Here is a 20,574-nt window from a genome sequence, read left to right as displayed (position 1 = left end):
GGAAAGTTAAGGTAATTTCACCCTTCACAAACAGCTCATCTTTTATCACCAACCTACAGAAAATGGTGCACAAATAATGCTGTTGTGAGCATTCAACAGATGTTTAATCTTGGTGCTACATATTTTTTTTTTTTGTTTTCTTTAACACTATTTACTTTACTGCTTTGGTATTGTTTCTTTTATGATTTAAAATAGCTTTCGCTGTGCTTAAAGTTTCCCTACATAAATAAATTTTGATTAATTTTTAGTTCTTTTCTTCCGAGATGATATGTGCATGTGGTGACAATCTTTTTAACCCTTTGTTTGCAAGGGATCAAACCACTTCCCACTTACATACTTGAAGTTACTAAGATAGTAACAAGTTGATGCAAAGGATTCAGTTGGTTTATTTTATTTACCTTTTTGTCACTTTTGGCTAATCACAAAGATTAGGATGAGTGATGATACAATGAAGGGATATTTATAGAGAACACCCATCTCCAGGCCAGGATTCGAACCTGGGACCCCTGGTGAATAGTACACGATGTTAACCACCCTGCCACAAAAGTTTGCTCGATGCAAAATAGTGATTAAATTAAGACTTGATATATAATTTTTAAAAATAAATGTGTTTTTGTATTGTATGTGGATAATTAGTACACAATTTATGTCTTTGTCAAATTGAAAATGCTATCTTTCTAGAATTTAGAAGCAATGTTCAACTTTTTTGCTGTTCTGATCATATGCAAAAGCAAAATGCTCTAGCGAAGTTGGAATTTACATTTTTTGACAGTGCCATTTTAAAGAAACCATCATCCCAGAAAATAATAGGAGAGAGAGAGCTGTGTAAAATAGTGCTAAGTTTACACATAACATAATGAGCAGTAGTAATCCAGTCAGTAGAATGCCTGACTACCACCTGGGAATCTTGGTTGACTTTCAAGTTAGGCTATTGCAAGAACTGTCAACATATCTGCATAAGTGGCTCTGAGGAAGATCTTACCAATCGAATGCAGGTTTGTGCAACCTGTCATGCGGCTACTGCGTGAAACGTTCTTGCCGATTGGCTCATTCCAGAATTGTCACTTTGGTCTGAAATCTCAAGTGTCTCATCCAGCCTTTCATCAATTTCTACCCAGGGGCAGATGAAAGGTGGTGTTGATCATGCCATCAGCACTATGGTCAACATGAAGAAAGTTTAAAGCCTTTAAATTACTCATTTGACATGTCGGCATCACATGACAATTTTTTTGTATCAAATTTGTACAACTACGGCAAACTGCTAGAAGAATATGCACATAGGGTAACCTTTGAAAAGCATCTTAGTATACCTTTAGCGGACGGAGCCATGTACACCTGCATAGCTTCTGCAGACAGGATCTTTTCAAGCGTGCATTTTTCAAACTTGTCACAAAGTAAAAAAGAATCCTAACTCGAGAACTAATTGTCATAGAGAATTGAAATTGTTTTCTATCTTAAAGAAAGGGGTTTTAGAGGAGGTAAAATTTATAAAATGTAACTCTGAACAGCAAGATGAAAACTGAAAATTTGGCATGCCCCAATGGCTCCCACAATAGACTGAAGTGAATGAAAAATGTACATAGCAGTGGTATATCCCTACAACCATGAAAATTTCATTGAAAACAGGCTGATACTTCTTGTGGAAAAAAACAATATTCTATAAGAGTGGGAGTGTTGCCACCTTACGGAAACAATTCCTGGAATTTTGCATCTTATGTCAGCCCTATGGATGGGGCAAATTTGGAGGGAAGCATGATAAAATACCATTCTTTGAGAATATGTAATGCCTGCGGACCATTAAAAAAAACTGCAATATTTCTGAATGCTGTATTTTTGGAGAGTTTCAAAAATGGGTCTTTGCTCAATTGCTGCCACATAATTGCTGCAATAAACTGCCCAGCCATCTCTAGTGCAATACAGGTTTTGGCAATATACTTGCCAGCCATCCACTAAAGGATAAATGTGAGAGAAACTTGCATTTTTGAATGTGGGAGATTATTTTAATTTTTCTCTTTGAAAAATAAAAGAAAATGATAAATATATTAATCCATATATATTAACTAATTTATACTGGGAATGCACAAATCAGTTACAAGTGTTACACATTAAGACAGATTACATCAAATTCAGTGTATGGAAGTCTAATCATTCTATTTTTGTTTGTTTTCAGTCTGTGATACAATCTCTTAAGACAAAATATTTTATAAACAATGAAAAGATACAAATACACAAAATGTAATTTCAGAAAAAAATTCTTTGGTACGATAAAATCGATGCAACATAAAGAATGGTTATATAATCCATTAGAAACACACTTTTAATATCAACTTAAAGCTATCACCCAAAACCTGCATAATGTATACGGCATGAAAAAATTAAAAGCCCTGTACATTGTTCACAATGACCATTCTAGTTAATAACAAAAATAAATTAAAACAAAAAAATTAAAATTTTTCAAATTCAACATACAAAATTAAAACAAAAATGCACAACATACAATGTAAACATTCAATTTGTAAAGATATTTCAGAAATAAACCTGAAGAATATTTCTTGTTGATTAAGTACACTTTTCCTACTTTCATATATAAAATATTTTGCAATTTTTCATAATCTATTTTAGAACCTAATTGCAATACTATACTCACCAGGAAGTTTGAATATATATATATATATATATATATATAATAATAATAATTTGAATTGCCTTAATTGTGTGGGGAAAATACAATGAAAGACTCTTTTGTGTATTTTTTCTTCAGTGATTGTAAACCATCAACCTATTAACTGAAAACGGATAGGAAATTTGAGCCTAGAAACAAATCAGAATAAAATAAAGGCAAGTAATAAAATATCAAAATCATAGGTGAAAACGTTTGCCAAGTTTGTTAAGCAAGTGACCAAAAGAGTGAATATGAACGCAACGTTAAATGTGAGCAGTTATGATCTTACTCCTACTAGAGTGGACTGTGTTACTTTGCCCCTGAAGGATATGCAATCAAAAGATTCCCTTTCCTGCAGGGGAGTCACAGACAAACCATTTACAGATCATAAGACAACAATTATATACTTGGAAGTTTAATCGCTTTTATTATAAAATAATTATTTATTGTATACACTATCAGCACAAACTTCACTTAAATACAATTCAGCACAGTAAATATGAACCTATTGCTTTCACAATTATTAACACATTCACGTGTTTGTCATTTCTATGCCAGTGTAAATGTAAGCAAAATACCGTGACATCTGGATGAAATGCTGGATGTGGTATTGCTAATATATTGAGTTTGTCCATCCATCTCTGCACCTAGATGAGCATGTACATGAAGTTCACTGATATTGCCAACTAAATGTTCTATCAAACCCATTTACTTTCTATTAAAATTATTATATTATTATTTTCTTAACTGTTTCCAAAACTAATGCAAACAGCTTTACTTTCTCACTCATAGAACAATTTATAATTGGAAAAACAATGTTCATTATTTCAAAATGTATCTCTACAGAATAACCAAAGCAATTTCATTAAATATTCAGCAAGCTGATATCATTTAACTTCTGACTATTTTATCTGCATATCTCTTACATTTTCATGTTTCATTATCTAGCTCTAGAGTAATGAATTAATTAACGAAATTAAATTTTAAAAGATGTGATATTTTAGTTGCAAATCATTATTGGAGCTCTAACTGCCAATTATAATTTAAAATGAACAAAGTTTTCACATATTTATACTCAAAATAAGACCAGTCTTGCCTCATAGCTGGATTCATTACCAAGTATTTGAAAATAAACATACTTTAAAAATCCCTAAAAATCACACAAATTTGATTTTTATCCAAAACTGTTGTAGCGGGGTTTCCTAACAACGGTCAAAACTAAAGGGGTCAACATGAGGCTAGTTTGACTTGGAATCACCCATTGGTAATAAATTTTAAAAAGTATGGTGGAGCATGCAGACATAGGATGGTGCAAATTTACAATAACTGATTGTTAGAATATTTCAAATTTTAAATTATGTAATTAATATTAATGCATTCATTGTGCTATTTGTAAAATATGCACTATTATCATTTTTAAATATTTTTTTTGTGGTTTGGTTTCATTAGAAAAATATTTTTTCATAGAACTTGAGCTTGTAAAGGAGGCAACATACCTAGTAGCATCATTACAGTAGCTGCTGGTAACCTTATTGACTTCCATGGCTAAGTTTTCTTTACTAAGGAATGATTTAATTTAAATTTTTAATATTTATATTTTACAGGGTACTGACATAGAAAACAACCATTTCAAACACTAAACAAATTTTGCTCATTATACAAAGTATTATCTTAATTAATGAAGGACACAGCAATGTACAAAAATTATTTACTCCTTTTTCTTGAAAATTGAATTCCTGTATTCATAAATAGGTGAAGTGTTGGCAACAGTATGAGAGTAAATAATTAATTAACATCTGACTACCTCTTTCTCCAGTCAGGTACTACATTAATGTTTATTATGGATGTGCTCTTGTAATGCAGTTTCAACTTACTCAAGGCATTAATTGTTTCAATTACATGCCAAGCAATGTCTTACTCCTTATGTCTTTAGTAGCAGTTAGTAACAATTATAAATGACAGGTACTTTAGACTCTGCTGTATAAAAAGATTTCATTTGTCTAGAGAAGATATAGTTGACATAGTTTTATGAAGCACATTCAGACATCAACAGCAATCAGAAAACTATGTTTACATTACTGTTAATTTACTACTTCACTGGACGAAATGCAGAAAATCCTTAAGATCCAACAGAGACAGCACATTTATCATCCACGCACACACCATTTGAGATTACAACTTCATTTTTTCATTTTCTGTTTTTGTCTATGAAGATTTTACAAATAACACTCTCTTCTATGAACATACATCCACTCAATTTTCAACTCAAAAAAGGGTAATGGTAACATAATCCAATTATTTTCAAACATTTTGAAACATTTTCAGGCACAGGTATCACCTATCTTAGATTTTAACAAGCATCTCAACATCTGAATAATTACCTTAACATTAGTTAATATGTTTTTAAAAATATGTATAACATCTTTGATATTTGTGTATTTAAGGTTTACATGTCAGTTAGTATCACAACTTAAAGTATTAAATAAGTCAGTTTTACAGCATTTATGTTGACATAAATCATCAACAGTTTATAGACCAAATATACAGGATAATATATTGAAATTTTCATATGATCTAATAAATTAAAACAAAAGGTTGTTCACATGATTTCTTTTATATATAGTTCCATAAACTTACATGAATACAAAATAATACAATCAATCAAATTTTCTGTCATTTCTGCAATTTGTACAACTATACATGAACACACACACACACAGACCAGTTATTAGACACCTGTATCCAATTTTCAATCTATCATTCTAAGCTGAAGGTGTCATAAATAACAAAAGTTTCCCCCAAGTCAACTCTATGATCTTCATTCTGTCTCCATAAGCATACTCTAAAATTATCTTTAGTTTCAGCAACCTTGAATTACAATTTAATTTTTGTGTTGTGAATCTATACTGTGGGATAGAGAAGGCATTTATAATTAGAAATGATGAGAGGATATACTTTGTAAGAGATTTAGAGAAGTTCAACGGGCATCAATGACTTTGAAATAAACTCATCAACCAAAATAAATACTTTGGGGCAAATAGTTCCATTGTTTAGCACAGAAATGTTACATAAAAATGTAAGACAAAAATGAAAACTCAGCAAGAAATTCAATATGTGGAAAATAGGAATGTTGGATGGAGAGATGATCTTGTTTGCTCTTCCAGTGGTAGGCTGAATGTACTCAACATGAATAGCGTACCACAAAAACCAACCAAGAACACAAAATATGACATGACTTTTAAAAAAACAGCTGCAATTTCTCTACTACTTGTACTAATAACACCTGCTTACAACTCAACCTGTATGAAGAGAATCTCTCAACAAACCTTCAAAGGATTATTCAATGTCCTATATTCTATGTTAGCTTATGAATGAAGGAGCACACTTATTTGTGTAAGGAGGAGGGTCAACAAGGAAGTCAGAAAATGATTCCAGCTGGTTTAGAAAAAAGAAGGGGAGAATGGCCACACTATCAGTGTGCATCCTCCATTCCCTTTGCTAGAACTTAAGGGTCAGATGATGATAATCAGAATAGTCACATTCATGAAGACTCAGCATGAGAAGAATGTGTAGGACATGGCTGAATTTACAAACAAATATAAACTCCTTCGTAGTAAACTTCTTGACATGAAAGAGAAAGACGTGGTGAGACAGCAGGAAGAAAATAGATGCATCAACAGAATATGAAAAAAAAAATTATAGATTAAAACAAGCAAAAGGAAATTGAATCAGCAGTTAAGTTTGATGTCATTAGCAGATACAGGATAATTTTATAAGATAATTTACTGCATTCATACAATATAATTACTTCATGCAAAATTTCAAAAACTCAAAATGAGGACTATTAGTAACTTATATTAAGGCCCTAGCGTTTGTACTAATATCAATACCTTGCAAGGATTTTACGGATAATTGGGCTCTAGTCTCACAAGGGAAAATCATAAGCCACAAAAATACCAGAACAAATGAATGTGTAAGAGAGAGATGGTATTTTTACTTTCAGTCAATGCTGCCATACATGACCTGGATTATGTTCTTCAAAAATCAATGTATGTAGGATGACTGACCTGTTTCTTTTTATGCTCAGTTCTCAGGATAATAAAATAACACTATCAGAATTTTAAGTTTTCTTCAACATTGTTCAAATTGAGTTTCTTGTGGCAAACCTGAATAACTTCTAACTTTGATGATGTTCCAAAATTATTTCTTATAATGATGGTAGAATCTTTCATTATACATTTAGTATAGTGGAGACCCTGCTTTGCATTCATAGTGTCTTATATAAACTGGTATTGGTTGGAATTTAATCACAGATGCCGGCCAATACTTTCTGGAATCTGAGCATCTTGCTTTGTGAGGCTTTTACGGAATCTAAATATATTGGAAATTATGAAAAATGAAAATTTTTAAGCATCGGTGGGAATTGGTAAGAGTATCAGCACTGGTATTGGTTCAAATACACAATCAAAGTTCACTGGTTTTCATTTTTTATTGTTTGAAATATTGCTAAATTTTTTTATGTCTTTATGTAATATAATTGGTTTTTTGCATGGCTTCAAAGAATAAAGTAAATTGAGGACTATATTCACTGTGAATCCAAACAATGACTTATTTGGAAAACAAAATTGAGTAGAAAAGAAAAACATTTCATGCACACATTATAATTTAGCTCACACACACATCAAGAACAACAGAATGAACGATTTCTATAAATTGGAATAAATTCAAATTTTACTTTTTGTTCTAATCACTACTCATTTTTAACTGATAATTTGCAACAATTCTGTAAACATTGTTGTTTCAACAGTGTTCTTGGTTAATTTTACTGCAAGACTATGGAGGAAAACTATCTGCCTTTTAAGTTTCATTGTTAGTGATAACAGTTTTCATATTTTACTCACGCGTAGGTGAGGTAAATTTACTTAACCTGAGTAATCTGTGCACAAACTTGATTGAACTAGCATAAAATAATCCCTTAAAATTTTATATAAGGGTTGCCCAAATGAAAGTGAGACTCTTGGTTTTCTTTTTCTGTAATGATTTATTGGTTGGAATATATGAACATACAGGAAGTAAAAGTGATCCATGGGTAGCATATCCTCCGCACATAGTCTGTTCAAACAAGTGTCCCACCACTTCACAAGTGTATGGATACCCTGAGCGAAGAACGTCCATGGTTGACTGTGGAACCAATCTTCAATGGCGTCACGAACCTCAGAATCATTGGAAATCCGGCAGCCCTTCAGATGTTTTTTTAGTGGCCCGAAGATGTGGTAGTCGCAGGGTGAGAGATCATGGCTGTAGGGAGGATGGTCGAGGACTTCCCAGTGGAAAGGAAATTGAATAACTGCTCGCTGGGCCCGTTTGGACGAATCCATGTTGTGAATGTGCTTCTGCACATGTAAACAACACACTGCACCATCAGACCATACCAGGCATGCATACAATGCCACCTACCAGAGCAAACACAAAGCTCTGCATAGTTAAGCTATGACAAAAGTCTTAGTTTCATTTGGGCAACCCTTATGCATTACTGGAATTCAACTATTAAAATAATTCATTGTTATACCTAATACAAAGTAAATTTCCACTCATTCCAGTTGAAATTTTCAAACAGAGCATCACAGAAAGATCTACAATTAACCAAATTTTGTTTATTAAAAAAAGAATAAAGTTTCAAACATGTATATAGAAAATAAACAAATAACATAAACATACTATTTAAACATTCTTCAGTTGAAATGTATATGTGCACATATATGTATGTGGCACTTCAAAGCTCTTATGATCATTACTATGATCTGGAGGTATTCGGAGCAATAAAGATCACAAAGAATATATCCTGTTGTTTCCAATTCATATCACCTTCATGTCTTCAAACTGCTGTGCTTTCCGTTGCTGTGAAAGCCTAGAGATAGATAAAAAGAGAGGAAGAAAAACCTTTGCATTTTATGTCACAATAAAGCAATGAGAGTGACACAAAGTTAGAAGTTACCCTGTGTGTGTTTATCTTGATTTGCCCAAGCATCAGTGTAAAATGGGTCAGGATGGGTTCATTTCACAGATTAGTATTCATTGTAGATTTCACTGAAAAGAAAAGCCAATGCAAAACAAATAAAAAAGTTGCCACAAAACAAATAAAAATGAGTAGATCATGCTATCCTACATGTTATTAGGCATATGCATTCAGTTACAGAAATAAGGAAAATAAAAGAATTTAATTCAACTTAAGAATCTTTTTTCAGGTATTTCTAAATATTTTAGGCATACCTCTACAACCATCATGCCATCTGCCATGCCATGCTCACTACTGACACATACAACCTTGGGTTCAAAATATAATGATACACAAAGGATTTAATTTATTAAGTACAATGGACATGCATGCCATGCCACATTTTGTGAAATAAACATCAAAATACTGTTCTTGTAATAGATGCTTGCCAGGATTAGTTACAGAAAATATTACAGATTGAAACAATAAGAAAAATTATATCTTTCTTGTTACTAAAATGTTACTAACATTGCAATAAAATGTAACTAAAATCAATGAAGCATTGCAAAATAAATACTTCGATTAATTCATTCATGTGAAAAGATTCTCTCACGTAAGTTTTGGACAAGATCCCTGGTCGTTAACACATGAGAACCTATTCAATATTCACAGCTAGGAAAACTTCAATTCATAATTTATTCTGTCCTGATATTGGCAGGAACTGTGATGTGAACCCTTGATCCAAGACTGACAGCATAAAATGAATGCATACTTATACACAAGTGCTACGGGAGTCTTCATTGAGTATGGTGGACATTCCATTTGATTTGGAATATAAAAGTTTGTTTTGATTTTACTTTTGTTATTTAATGTTGATTTTCTTAACTCTTTCAATTAATATCAACAATGAGAATGAATGGTAAGGATGCCCAGAATTAAACTCAAAGGGTCAGGGCCTGCCAATGTTTTTTTTTTTTTCTTCCAAAAACCCCACTACTACTACTTCTACTTTTCAAGTAGCTCCCCAATTGTCCTGATGATGTGGAGTCAATGCCAAAATTTTGGGGGTTCCCACCAGGAATCAATACACCATGACCACTTGCACCAAAGGTGAGAGCACCAACCATTTGGCTATATCTATGTAATATTATGCATTTTGTATACCATAAGTGAAATGTGACATGCAATTCTGCCACCTATGCACCACGCGTTTCCCAAGGATACTAGTCACAGGCACTTCTGGGTTGTAATGTCATCATTGAAAGTCAACACATACAAGCTGCCTCGAGCATACTGTGTGGTTCACTTACAACTTTGCCACCAAAGGTTATTGGTTTGAATCCTAGCTTGGCCACGGATGTTCCTTTGTGACTGCCCCTTCATGAATCACTCACATCTGATCATTTGCTCTCATCATTGCAATTAGACAAGGGTGGCAGAAAATTTATGTAAAATATTAAAAACACAAAAATCAAGGATACTGTATAGTGAACTTATCCTAAACTAAAACTTCTACTTAAAATGTGCAACATTTGCTCCAGAACACTCAGCACTATCCTGAGTTGCAGCCATTAGAGAAGTAGTTTCTCTTCAACAATGACAGCTGTACACAATATTCTTGTCTTTGGATCTTTCTTATGACTGAAGGAATGTCAGAATGTGCTCTCCGAGACTGTTTTCAGCAACAAGAAACACTGAAACTGGGATACTAATGCACAGAGAAGTTATTCTGAAATTAATTTTATGCCAATTTTGAACTGTTAGATTTGCATTAACTCTCTGTAATGTAAGCAAACTATATGAATACTAATGTCAATTTCTGTGCTAATATTAATGTTTTTCTTTTAATTCTACATTGTGTTTTTACTAACTGGGTTAGCACAACTGTATTTTGGAGTTCTTCTGTAACTATTTAGCTGGGTTAATTGTACAACTGTATTTTAGAGTTCTTCTATGACTATTTCATACAATACCTAGATTTACTTTCTACACTGAGTTACACACACACACACACACACATGCATACATGAAAAACAACTATTATATAATAATGATAAGAGTTAAAAAAATATTGCTAGAGGCTTCAATTCTTCTAGTTTTTATCCTATATTTATATTTTTTCAACTTTTTGGTGGAAAGTTTCTAAAAACTAATTTCATATTTAATCAACATTAAACAGACTTCATTGTAAGCAACAAAAAAATCCCAAACAAGTCTATATGTTTCTTCTATACTTAAACCTACCACAAAGCAGAGTACTATGAATAAGAAATTACTTATAATATAGATGCTACACATCAAACATGTACTTGCAAAACTATGAATTTTGTATTCTAATAATTTTGATGTATTCTATCATCAAAAATAATAAAATGTCAAATAAATAGATGCATAGTAATTATAAATATGAGTTTCATATTTATAAATATTTCACCGTGTTTAGCACTTCTCAAAACGTGAGTAGTTGATAAAGTAACAAATGTTTCCCCTTTCCCTTTCACAATGTCCATGCACTTTATTTGACCAAATAAGAGCTTCACAAATTAAAAGAAAACTCAAAACAAGCTGTTGACAACTTCTGCACCAGCACACACAAAAATCCATCGCTTAAAAACACACAGGATGTAAGAGAAAAATTAATGAAAATAGTCGTGGACAATTTGCATGGTAATACTCGTAGATCCCACTGTACTAATAGACTGGTGCTATGGGGTCTCCATCACTGAGTATGGTGAGCAATCCATTTGATGTGAATTGTAAAGTTTCCAAATTGCATAAATAACAGCAAGACTGACCACAAATCCAGAAAATTGAGACATTCTCAATCACTACTGTAGAGTAATTTTAGTAAACAATCTTGTTTGCACTACTGGCACATATAATGAAAACAATATGTCCTGCTTCTGTATCTAGAATTTTCTGTACTAGCCTATTGGCGTAGCAATCAAAATTGTGCCTTTTCAAATATTACTGTTTCAAATTTTACAGTATACATTATTTTTACTCAGTTTTAAAAAAAAATATCATAAAAATGCCATTATCATCTGGTCTCTGGTTGGTCTGAACCATTTTAATTTAATTTGATTCAACTTTTTTAATATTAAATTTACTTAAGATTAGAATTCACAAAAAAATAGCATAGCTTTAGCACATATTTTAGAGATGGGACAGATTAATCACTACTTTATCAGTATTGGCCAATATACATATATCAGTGTGTACCAATAATTTTACTGCTGTCATTTCTAAAAGTAGGCTTGAAATCATTGCAAAATTCTGGCATTTTGTTATTACTGTTGTGGCTATACAGATATTCTGGTTTTGTAAAGCAAATTTAAAGATATGGAGTTTGTTTTCTAAGGCAAAATCCAATAACATCCCTTGGCTATTACATTAATTAAAATGAATAAACAATGCATGCTCTTCATGGAACATTTGTAATTTATCAGATTGGTAAAGTATCAGTTATCACTAAATGTTATGTTGATGTAATTATGTTATCGGCAAAAATTTCATATTGGTCCAGCCCTAACAAATGATGACAATGCTATCTCTTACAGAGAGCTGTTATATATGATGACATTCACCAAAGCATTATGAATTAGATAGCTGAAAGTCAACAATAATCCATGATAACATGAGACAATACATGTGTTTGCAACCTTCCCTTCAGTGTCACACAAAATTTCATTTCTCTTTAATAATTAGAGATGATTTAATTTAGTAAGTGCACACCTATGAAACCAGATAAAACAAGAATATTTTTAAAGTGAAGGCAAATTTATTGTTACATCAAGGTAACACTTTATCATGCATAGAAGTAGTTTTTGGCACGTTGCAAACCAATTTTCATATCTAACCTATTTGCGGCATATTTACAGCATTTAGTAAGTTTTTGATGCCATTGAAAATAATGATTTGTTTACTAATGCAAGAAGGTGATTTTGTACATAATTTACTGGATGTTGCATAAATGCAACAATTGTTTCTAATTGTAACAAATATATACATGTATGTGTCATACTTACATGTGGTTTCTCTTTATTATTTCGAATGTCTTGAATCTGTTAGAGGATCCTTCATGAGGCAATTTAAATTGTTAAAAACAGGATTAGAAAGATCTTTTAAGAACATGTCCATGCCTTGTCTCATGGACAATTTTTTGTCTATTTGCACATTGTTTATGTAGTGTGACAAATGGTTGAATTCAGGAGGCCAAGGACAATGCACTTTCACAACAGTTGCTTCACCAGCAGGGGCATCTTTACATGCTCTTTTGTACATTCCAACATACAGGGTATTTGATAATATTCTTCAGGGTTAGGTAAATTTATTACAAGAAGAGTGTGCACTTACCGCAATGAAACCCCAAAAAACATTATGAAACAACCTGTATTTTTCATTCCTGTAAATTCCACTGATGAAGGATCTGATAACAGATCTGGAATATTATAAATAATGAGAAGAAACCACATGTAACTATTTTTTTTCTTTTTACATTTTTCACTAATTTGTACCACAATATTATTACTGAAAATGCTGAATCAGTGGTATCATAGAAAAATCATAAAGAGTGAATTGTGACATAAGCTTTCCTACAGTGAAACTGTAATGTGCAGTGTTTAATCCATATCCTACCTCTTATACCTTTCCATCAGATGAGAGAGCTACATGTACATTGAAAGATCAGAATGTTATGAGCTAGTCTTACTATCAAGACAAGATGAAATTGTTGAATTCTGTCAAAATTGATTTTCAACACTAGCACTACCAATTAAATCAAAAAGTACTAATGCATGTCAATAACTTAATTGCTTACTTAGTAACTACAATGTAAAAGGTATTGTCTTATTCTTCAAATATGCTATCTAATAACAAGGAGAACTATTTTTATTTTACGTAATCTTCGCCAACCTTCATTTCAGATAATTATCCATTACTCTAGATAAAAAGCATTCAAATCAAATTACTGTTGTGAATAAAATTATTATTAGTGGCCAAACTCTGATGATACAGATCACAAAATGAAAAGAAAAAATTACCACATGGTATGTCAAAAATAATGATGTATTTAATGTTTATGTTCTCCTTTCTGGAATAATTCAACATTATATGCACAGAAATGTCTTCTGTGTGGCTTACGAATACATTAGCTTCCACAAAGAAAATCTTTGGGGTACTGTTGCTTAACCAAGATATTAAGGGCCGAAAACAGGAAAAAACTGCATTTTGGACCCTCTTTGTTGCTGCATACCAATGGAAAAAAACCAACAATGTCCCATCAAAACAATTGAATGTATATACGCAACCAGTCTTATATTAACAGTATATCAAAACAAAAGTTTGGGATGTTGTTGATTTCCAAAGATACCAGCACTCCGAAGTTACCCATGTTTCACTTTTCATGCAAAATGGGCGGTCTGACCTTGAACTTTGACATTTTCTACAGGGGAGGGAAAAAATTTTCAAGGTCTCAAAATGGCACAATATTCATTTTCCATGACCTACTTCAACATATAAAAAAATAAAGCCCATCAAAAATGCAACTATCCAAAAATCCCTTTTTTGTTCGAATTTCAAAATAATGGCTCTTAAATTGCACCAGCACTGAGAAGTCCTGCCATTTCGCAAAGGAAAAAAAATCATCCTCTATGACAATTTGCTCTACTCCCCCCCCCCCACCTTCTCCTTTTTTGTGCAGCATTGCACCTTTGAAAAAAGTACACTTGAATATCTCCCATCCCGAGAAGCTAGCCAGCATCACAAGTAGCCAACCACTGAAGGTTAAACAATCTAATTTTCTAATCGCTATATCTCATTAATGGAGTCAATTTTTCCTTGTCCCCCCCCCCAAAAAAAAACATGCATTTTTATTTCAACCCAGTTTTCTGCCAAATATACATAAAACTTTACCTTAAGGTGTTTTTAAACTAGTATTTAAATTTGTAGGTCAGATGGCCTACCTACATCTGTTCATGTCAGTATCCTATGTTTGAAATCATTTTTGAGGACATTACATTCTATTTGAGTGAAATCGCAGTTATACATTTCGTAATAGTAAGTTTTTCTCATTAGTACATTTTTTCTGGTGGTCCCTGCCAATTTCCATAACTTGTGTACTATTTTATTTGTTATACGATTTTTTGAGTTACATGTTCAATGATTTCAGTCCCAACAAGGAAAAATACTTCAGTTGTATGTTTTTAACTGTGCTTGCTCAATAGAATGCTGTTCTTGTTGTTCAAAATTTCCATGAAGATAACAGGTGCCACCATACCCATGCAGGTTTTCTTATCAGTAGAGGAATGCATATTTCATTTTTGATGAAAACACGAAATGTGAAATAACACATTCTAATGTTAATTTTTCATGTTTCTGAAAGATTTGAGGTGCATTTTCCTACCCTGTTTGTCACAAAATGATGCGAAATGAGCTGCATGAAAATAGACTCTTAAACACGAAATTTACTGTTTATGTACCGACGCAACACTTTTTGGTAAATAAAAAAGCAAAATTTTGGTACAAAAACAGAGTCGATTTCGGGTTTAAAAGTGGTAAATAAAATAAAATTTCGGTGTTATAGCGGTGAATAATCACATCAAAAGTGCTATATAAAATGACATTTTGGTTTTAAAATTGTGAATATAATCCTAAATCTGATTTAAAACTGCACTTATTCCACAAAATAAACGTATCCCTTCTATTAGCACATTTATGTAGTTTATTCCTGTGTTTAGGGGTCCATTTTTGCTTCTCAAATATTTACAGCAGAATTATTCAATTTTCCGTGAATTGCATAACTCACAGGATACTTCAGACTTCAGAAAGTGTCTTGTCTGTATATAAACAGTAAATTTTGTGTTTAAGAGTATATTTCGCATTTTGCAGTTCATTTCGCATTATTTCGTGACAAAACAGGGTAGAAAAATGCACCTCACACCTTTCAGAAACATGAAAAATGAACATTACAGCATGTTATTTCATATTTTGTGTTTTCGTCAAAAACGAAATTTGCATGCCTCTAGCTATCAGAGAAAAAGTAAGAGAAATGAGTGGTTTCTACGAAACCAGATGAAAAATGAAAATCCCCTCACCAGCAAGTATGTATTCATTCCTAAGAGTAATTGTGTGGAAATTGTCTTTTAAATAAAATGTTCAAATTTGTTTGATTTTTTTCCAAGTATACTACATTGAGACTAAAAACTACAGATTAATGTATGATCTGATGAATATATCAAATCTGATTACCAATAATTATCAGGCACAAATTTTTAAGGTAAACGGCATCGCAGAAGCCTCTTTCTGCCTTCAGAAGGTGCTTTTAGAGTCCTGTGAAGCTTACATGACTCAGTTGTTTCAATTTCTTCACATGAAAAATTCTTACCTAATATCCAACTTGGATAAATCATTTGAATATTATTTATCACATGTTGTGATCTCTTCCATTAAATTGCATGAAAGTGTAAGACTTGTAATTATCAACTGTTGCCAACATCTATCAAATACAATGAATGCTGGGGGTTACACTGACTATGCAGTTGCATATTATATCTAATATGTCAGAAAAATATGAGTACAAGTCTTTTACAAACACAAATCTGTATTTTAAAAGGATTATAATTTTTACTTTCATTAATTGTGTGCTTCCTCCAAAGTAATTAATGCAAAGATACCTTTCCTTCCACAAATTCTAAGAAGTCTTTCCTTGTTGTTTTGCTGTTTCTCTCTTAGCATTTGTTAGTGGTTTCTAATGTCTTACCTGGAATTGTATCCACCTCCTGTCCTTCTGCTTGTAGCTTGACGTTGTCGAGAAAGAAAGGATTGACCAGTGCTCAACTGTGCAAGACGTTGTTCCACAGCTTGCCGATGCAGTTGCAATCCCTAACAAAGAAAGATATGTCAGTCTTTCTTTTTATTGCAAGTAAAATATTTTTTTTCACAAGCTTCTGTTAAATAAAAGTTTAAAATATTTTATATCATTCAAATCTGACATTCAGAATTTCAAAATTGTCAATTTTGTGTCAAAATGCTTAATACTTTTAATAATAAGATACAATGGTGTAATCTAATTTATAAACATGTGACTAGAAGCATTACACAGAGTTAAACCTTACTCCAATGCTGTATAATGTATTCGATTTTCATTTGGTACCTTTAAATTAGGATGAAACAGTACAGTGGAACTTTGCCACAACAGCCCTTGAGGGCCAAGGCCTACCTACTGACTACCAGCCTCACTCTCGCATGACTCAGCAGAGGTGGGCAATCATCCAACCAGTTATGGGGTGATGTGTGGTCTGCATGATGAACCCCTCATCATAGTTGTCAGTTTCCATGACTGGGTTACGCTACTCATTTGTAGCTGCTGAATTTCCTCATGATGGTGGATGGATGACCACTGGTCCCATACACTGGCAGAAATCTCAGGAGAAAAGTTGCTATGCTTCCCAGGAGACTCAAACCTGGGCATGTCCCATAGCCGGAGCTCAAAGCATGATGCCCTAGACATGTGGCCAAGGTGCGGGACATCGGACTTCGATTATAAGGTTGTTTTTTTTGTGTGTGTGTGTGGGGGGGGGGGGCGAGGGGGTGAATAATCTGGAAAAATTCTGTGACATATATTTCTTCATTGGAACCAGAAAGATAAAATGTATAACCTGTGATGTTTGGGAATGTAAAATCAACATTTCACTGTATATAGATGCACCTAGAATAATTATCTGCATTGCAGTCTTTCAAACAGTGAAAAGAGCACACCCTTTCATATGAAAGTTGTACAGCATCTTTAATGGTCTTGTACACGAGACAATTATCATATAATGAACAGTTCTTGCATTAGATTCCCCATAGAGCCATAAATTTACAGAATGCGGATTCTTCAAAAGACTTTAAATTAACATCTGTACACACAGTGTGGACTTGTAAACATTGGAATTTGAAAATGCTGAATGAGAGACTTACATTTGAGTAACTGAGTAATAATGACTTTCAGCAAGAAGTACAGAAATGACTACCAGGATAAAATTACTAATCAGAAATAATTAGGGAACAAGAGGGAATCTGAGCTGATCCAATTAAGTACATATGTTTATCTATATTATTATACTTACAAATTTATAAAATGCCGACACCATTAGCTTCTCTTCTGTATCTCGAATTGCTTTATCTTTCTCACTCTCTTTCTGAAAATAAAAAATAGAAAACTCTGTGAGTAGTGTAATAATATATGCTATTAGAACTTTTGTCATTATGCTTTAAACAAACAATCCTTGAATATAAACATTTTCCTTTCCCTTATTATATTCAAGTTATAACTAGACTTTGGATTTTTAGTTTCTAAAAAGTGTGCTTTTAGGTTCCTAAAAATCGTAAAATAGGTTCTTAAAACCTTAAATTAGGCTCGAAAAATCATGAAATAGGTTACAAAAAGACTGAATTTGGTACAAAATTCCTGAAAAATACTGATTAGATACAATCGTATAAGAGAAAATTTCACTTCAAAATTATCTTTCAAACAGAAACATAGTCAGTAGTGCACATTTGAATGCTGAAACATTCCTTCGCAAGGCATGACTGCCACAAAAGAACCAAACTGATGCAAGAGTGAGCAAGGCCACACAGATCAGAAGTTTGCACTTTGGACTGTGCAGGCAGTAGAGACGATTGGGTGCCAAAACTGAGAATTGGGAGGGGGGAGGGGGCAAGCACAGTTTACTTTATCTCAGTAGCCAAGGCTTAGCATTAAGAGTCTATAGTGCAGGGGTAAAAAGTAGGGGGAGAACTGTCATAGGGAAGAACTATCGTAGGGGAGAACTGTCCCCTTTTGCCGCCACTGTCTGTAGGTAACAGTGACGTCAGACATTTTTTTTTGTTTTGTTTAAAGCTTTGATAAACATCATATACTTGGGAGGGAGGGAAATCGACAGAACACATATTTTAAACATGCCAGTCATTGAATTATTTTGCCACCAAACCTAATAAATACCTCTGTGATATACAAAAATCCAGTAAAACCTAAAAAAAATATAAAAACCTAAAAAAAGGTTTAATTTAGGCACATAAACCTAAAATAGGTTCTAAAAAGCAAAATAGGTTATTTTAGGCACTATAAAACTTTGTCAGTTGTTTCATTTTTTAATGAAATGCTGATATAACTTGTTATTTCTTATTTACCTGCAAAGGAAAAAATAGGTTAAAAACCTAAAATCCGAGGTCTAGTTATAACAAAAGTTATGTTGATTGCAAAATAATTACAAATAAAATTAGAATTTACGGAATACAGGGGGGGGGGGATTATTGCCCCCTAATCATGGATGTCCGCAGATTTTTTTCCACGGAGGTACAAGCAAGATATTTTTCCATGGGGCATATTACCCCGATAATAGTGTTGCCCCCTTCAAAAAAACATGACTTGAATTTGAGATTATCACATTCCTGCATCCCCATTATAACAATTAATGTAAATTACTATGACTGAAATCATATTATACTTGTGAAATATATACTTTTAGTTTGATATTAGTTTTCTAAGGGGGAGGTGTGGCCATCCTTGCACTTCCTTTCAGACGTCCATGCCCCTATATTATTATGCACATAAAATAAACCTAAAGAAGAATCTACTGTCCAAACAATAGTGCCTGGCTTTGTCTTTTTTGTAATGAATGGGAATGAGGTATTGGTTTCAGTTTTAGTTTTAGCTCTGTAATAAATGTATTCTAATTGTGGTTTTAGATTTAACTCTGTACCTTCAGTACATTAATTATTTATATTATAAGTATGAATGTTTTATTTTTATTTTCTTACTGCAACAGTGATTTTCAGGAAGTGTAAAGTGTCAATTGTAATATCTATTTCACAAGGGTTTGTTGTAAGAATGGGCCGCAAGGCCGAAACACACCCTCTCAATAAAGGCAATTTATTATTATTATTATCATCATTATTATTATTATTATCTACAAATTTTGTGTAGAGGAATCTTATCGCCGTTATTAAACAATATTATACTCTTAAAGAAAATGAAGTATTTTTAATCCGATGAAAGTTCAAAGCAACTACGGGGAAGGTGTTGCAGTGGAGTGACCATAGGGGGACAGGGGAGCATTGATCCCTCCCCCCAACCTTGAACGGAAATCAATGCAAGGGGTGGGGGGCAAACATTGAAGTAAAAGGAAGCAAAACTATCAGAATTTAAGAGTAGCAGGAAAAAAGGAAACTCAAGATGGTATTTTAACGTCTCTTTTGCATCATTTCCTCCAGATTACCAAGAGCATCTGCAAAGGGCACAGAGGGGCAAATGACCAATCAATTTCAAATTTTATAGGGAGTTGGTCCTGGACACAGGATCATCTAAATAAGAAAAATGTAAAAGAAAATGCCATGGTGCCCCATGAAATATTTTGCACCCTATTAAATCAATAATGTTTTCAGTTTAAAAAAATTTTCTTGCTCGCTTTGCTTACAATTTAATTGTTTTCTGTAATGCATTGTAAATTATAAGAGAGAGAACTAACTAGTTCGGACTGTCACAGCTAAACAGTTTTGTCTTAAATGCATGAACAATTGTTCAGAAGGGGCCTCCCCAATGGCACAGTGGTAGCATCGTCGCCTTGAAATCAAGGAGGCACATAGTGGTTCGGATCCCACTTTAAACTGTAGATGCAGTCCCAATTAGCCTTACTGTGCATAAAGTGGACTTAAAACACCAACTCAATCAATCTATCAATTGTTTGGAGGAAAAGGAGCATGCACATTTCAGAGACAATTTACATAAGTTTTGCTGTTGGTTTGTTATGGGGCGAATTATTATGTAATGTATTTAAATAATATGTTTACATATATACATATATGTATACATACACGAGTGCTCCCACACACGCACGCAGACATCGATCAAATAATGCGATGAAATTAAAACAGT

General features: G+C 32.9%; 1 protein-coding gene across 3 annotated transcripts in view; it reads right to left on the bottom strand.

Annotated features, from left to right (window-relative positions):
* Positions 1-8,185: 8,185 nt before the first annotated feature.
* Positions 8,186-20,574, bottom strand: part of hook (hook microtubule tethering protein) — a 96,811-nt gene continuing 84,422 nt past the window's right edge. The window contains exons 14-17 of one of the 3 annotated variants that reach the window (XM_083117330.1): positions 17,768-17,839; positions 16,417-16,538; positions 13,296-13,324; positions 8,186-8,570 (exon numbers count right to left, since the gene is read on the bottom strand). In XM_083117330.1, the coding sequence (XP_082973456.1) occupies positions 13,312-13,324; positions 16,417-16,538; positions 17,768-17,839 (207 nt within the window). In that variant the 3' untranslated portion in view covers positions 8,186-8,570; positions 13,296-13,311. Of the gene's footprint in view, positions 8,750-13,295; positions 13,325-16,416; positions 16,539-17,767; positions 17,840-20,574 lie in introns of all 3 variants that reach the window. The other 2 variants (XM_083117329.1, XM_083117328.1) reach the window with 2 other exon arrangements.

This window comes from Lepisma saccharinum, chromosome 2 (genome assembly GCF_977018435.1).
Source record: "Lepisma saccharinum chromosome 2, izLepSacc3.1, whole genome shotgun sequence".
Taxonomy (NCBI): domain Eukaryota; kingdom Metazoa; phylum Arthropoda; class Insecta; order Zygentoma; family Lepismatidae; genus Lepisma; species Lepisma saccharinum.
The sequence above is the reverse complement of the archived record's forward strand: the minus strand, read 5'-3'. Positions and strand labels throughout refer to the sequence as shown.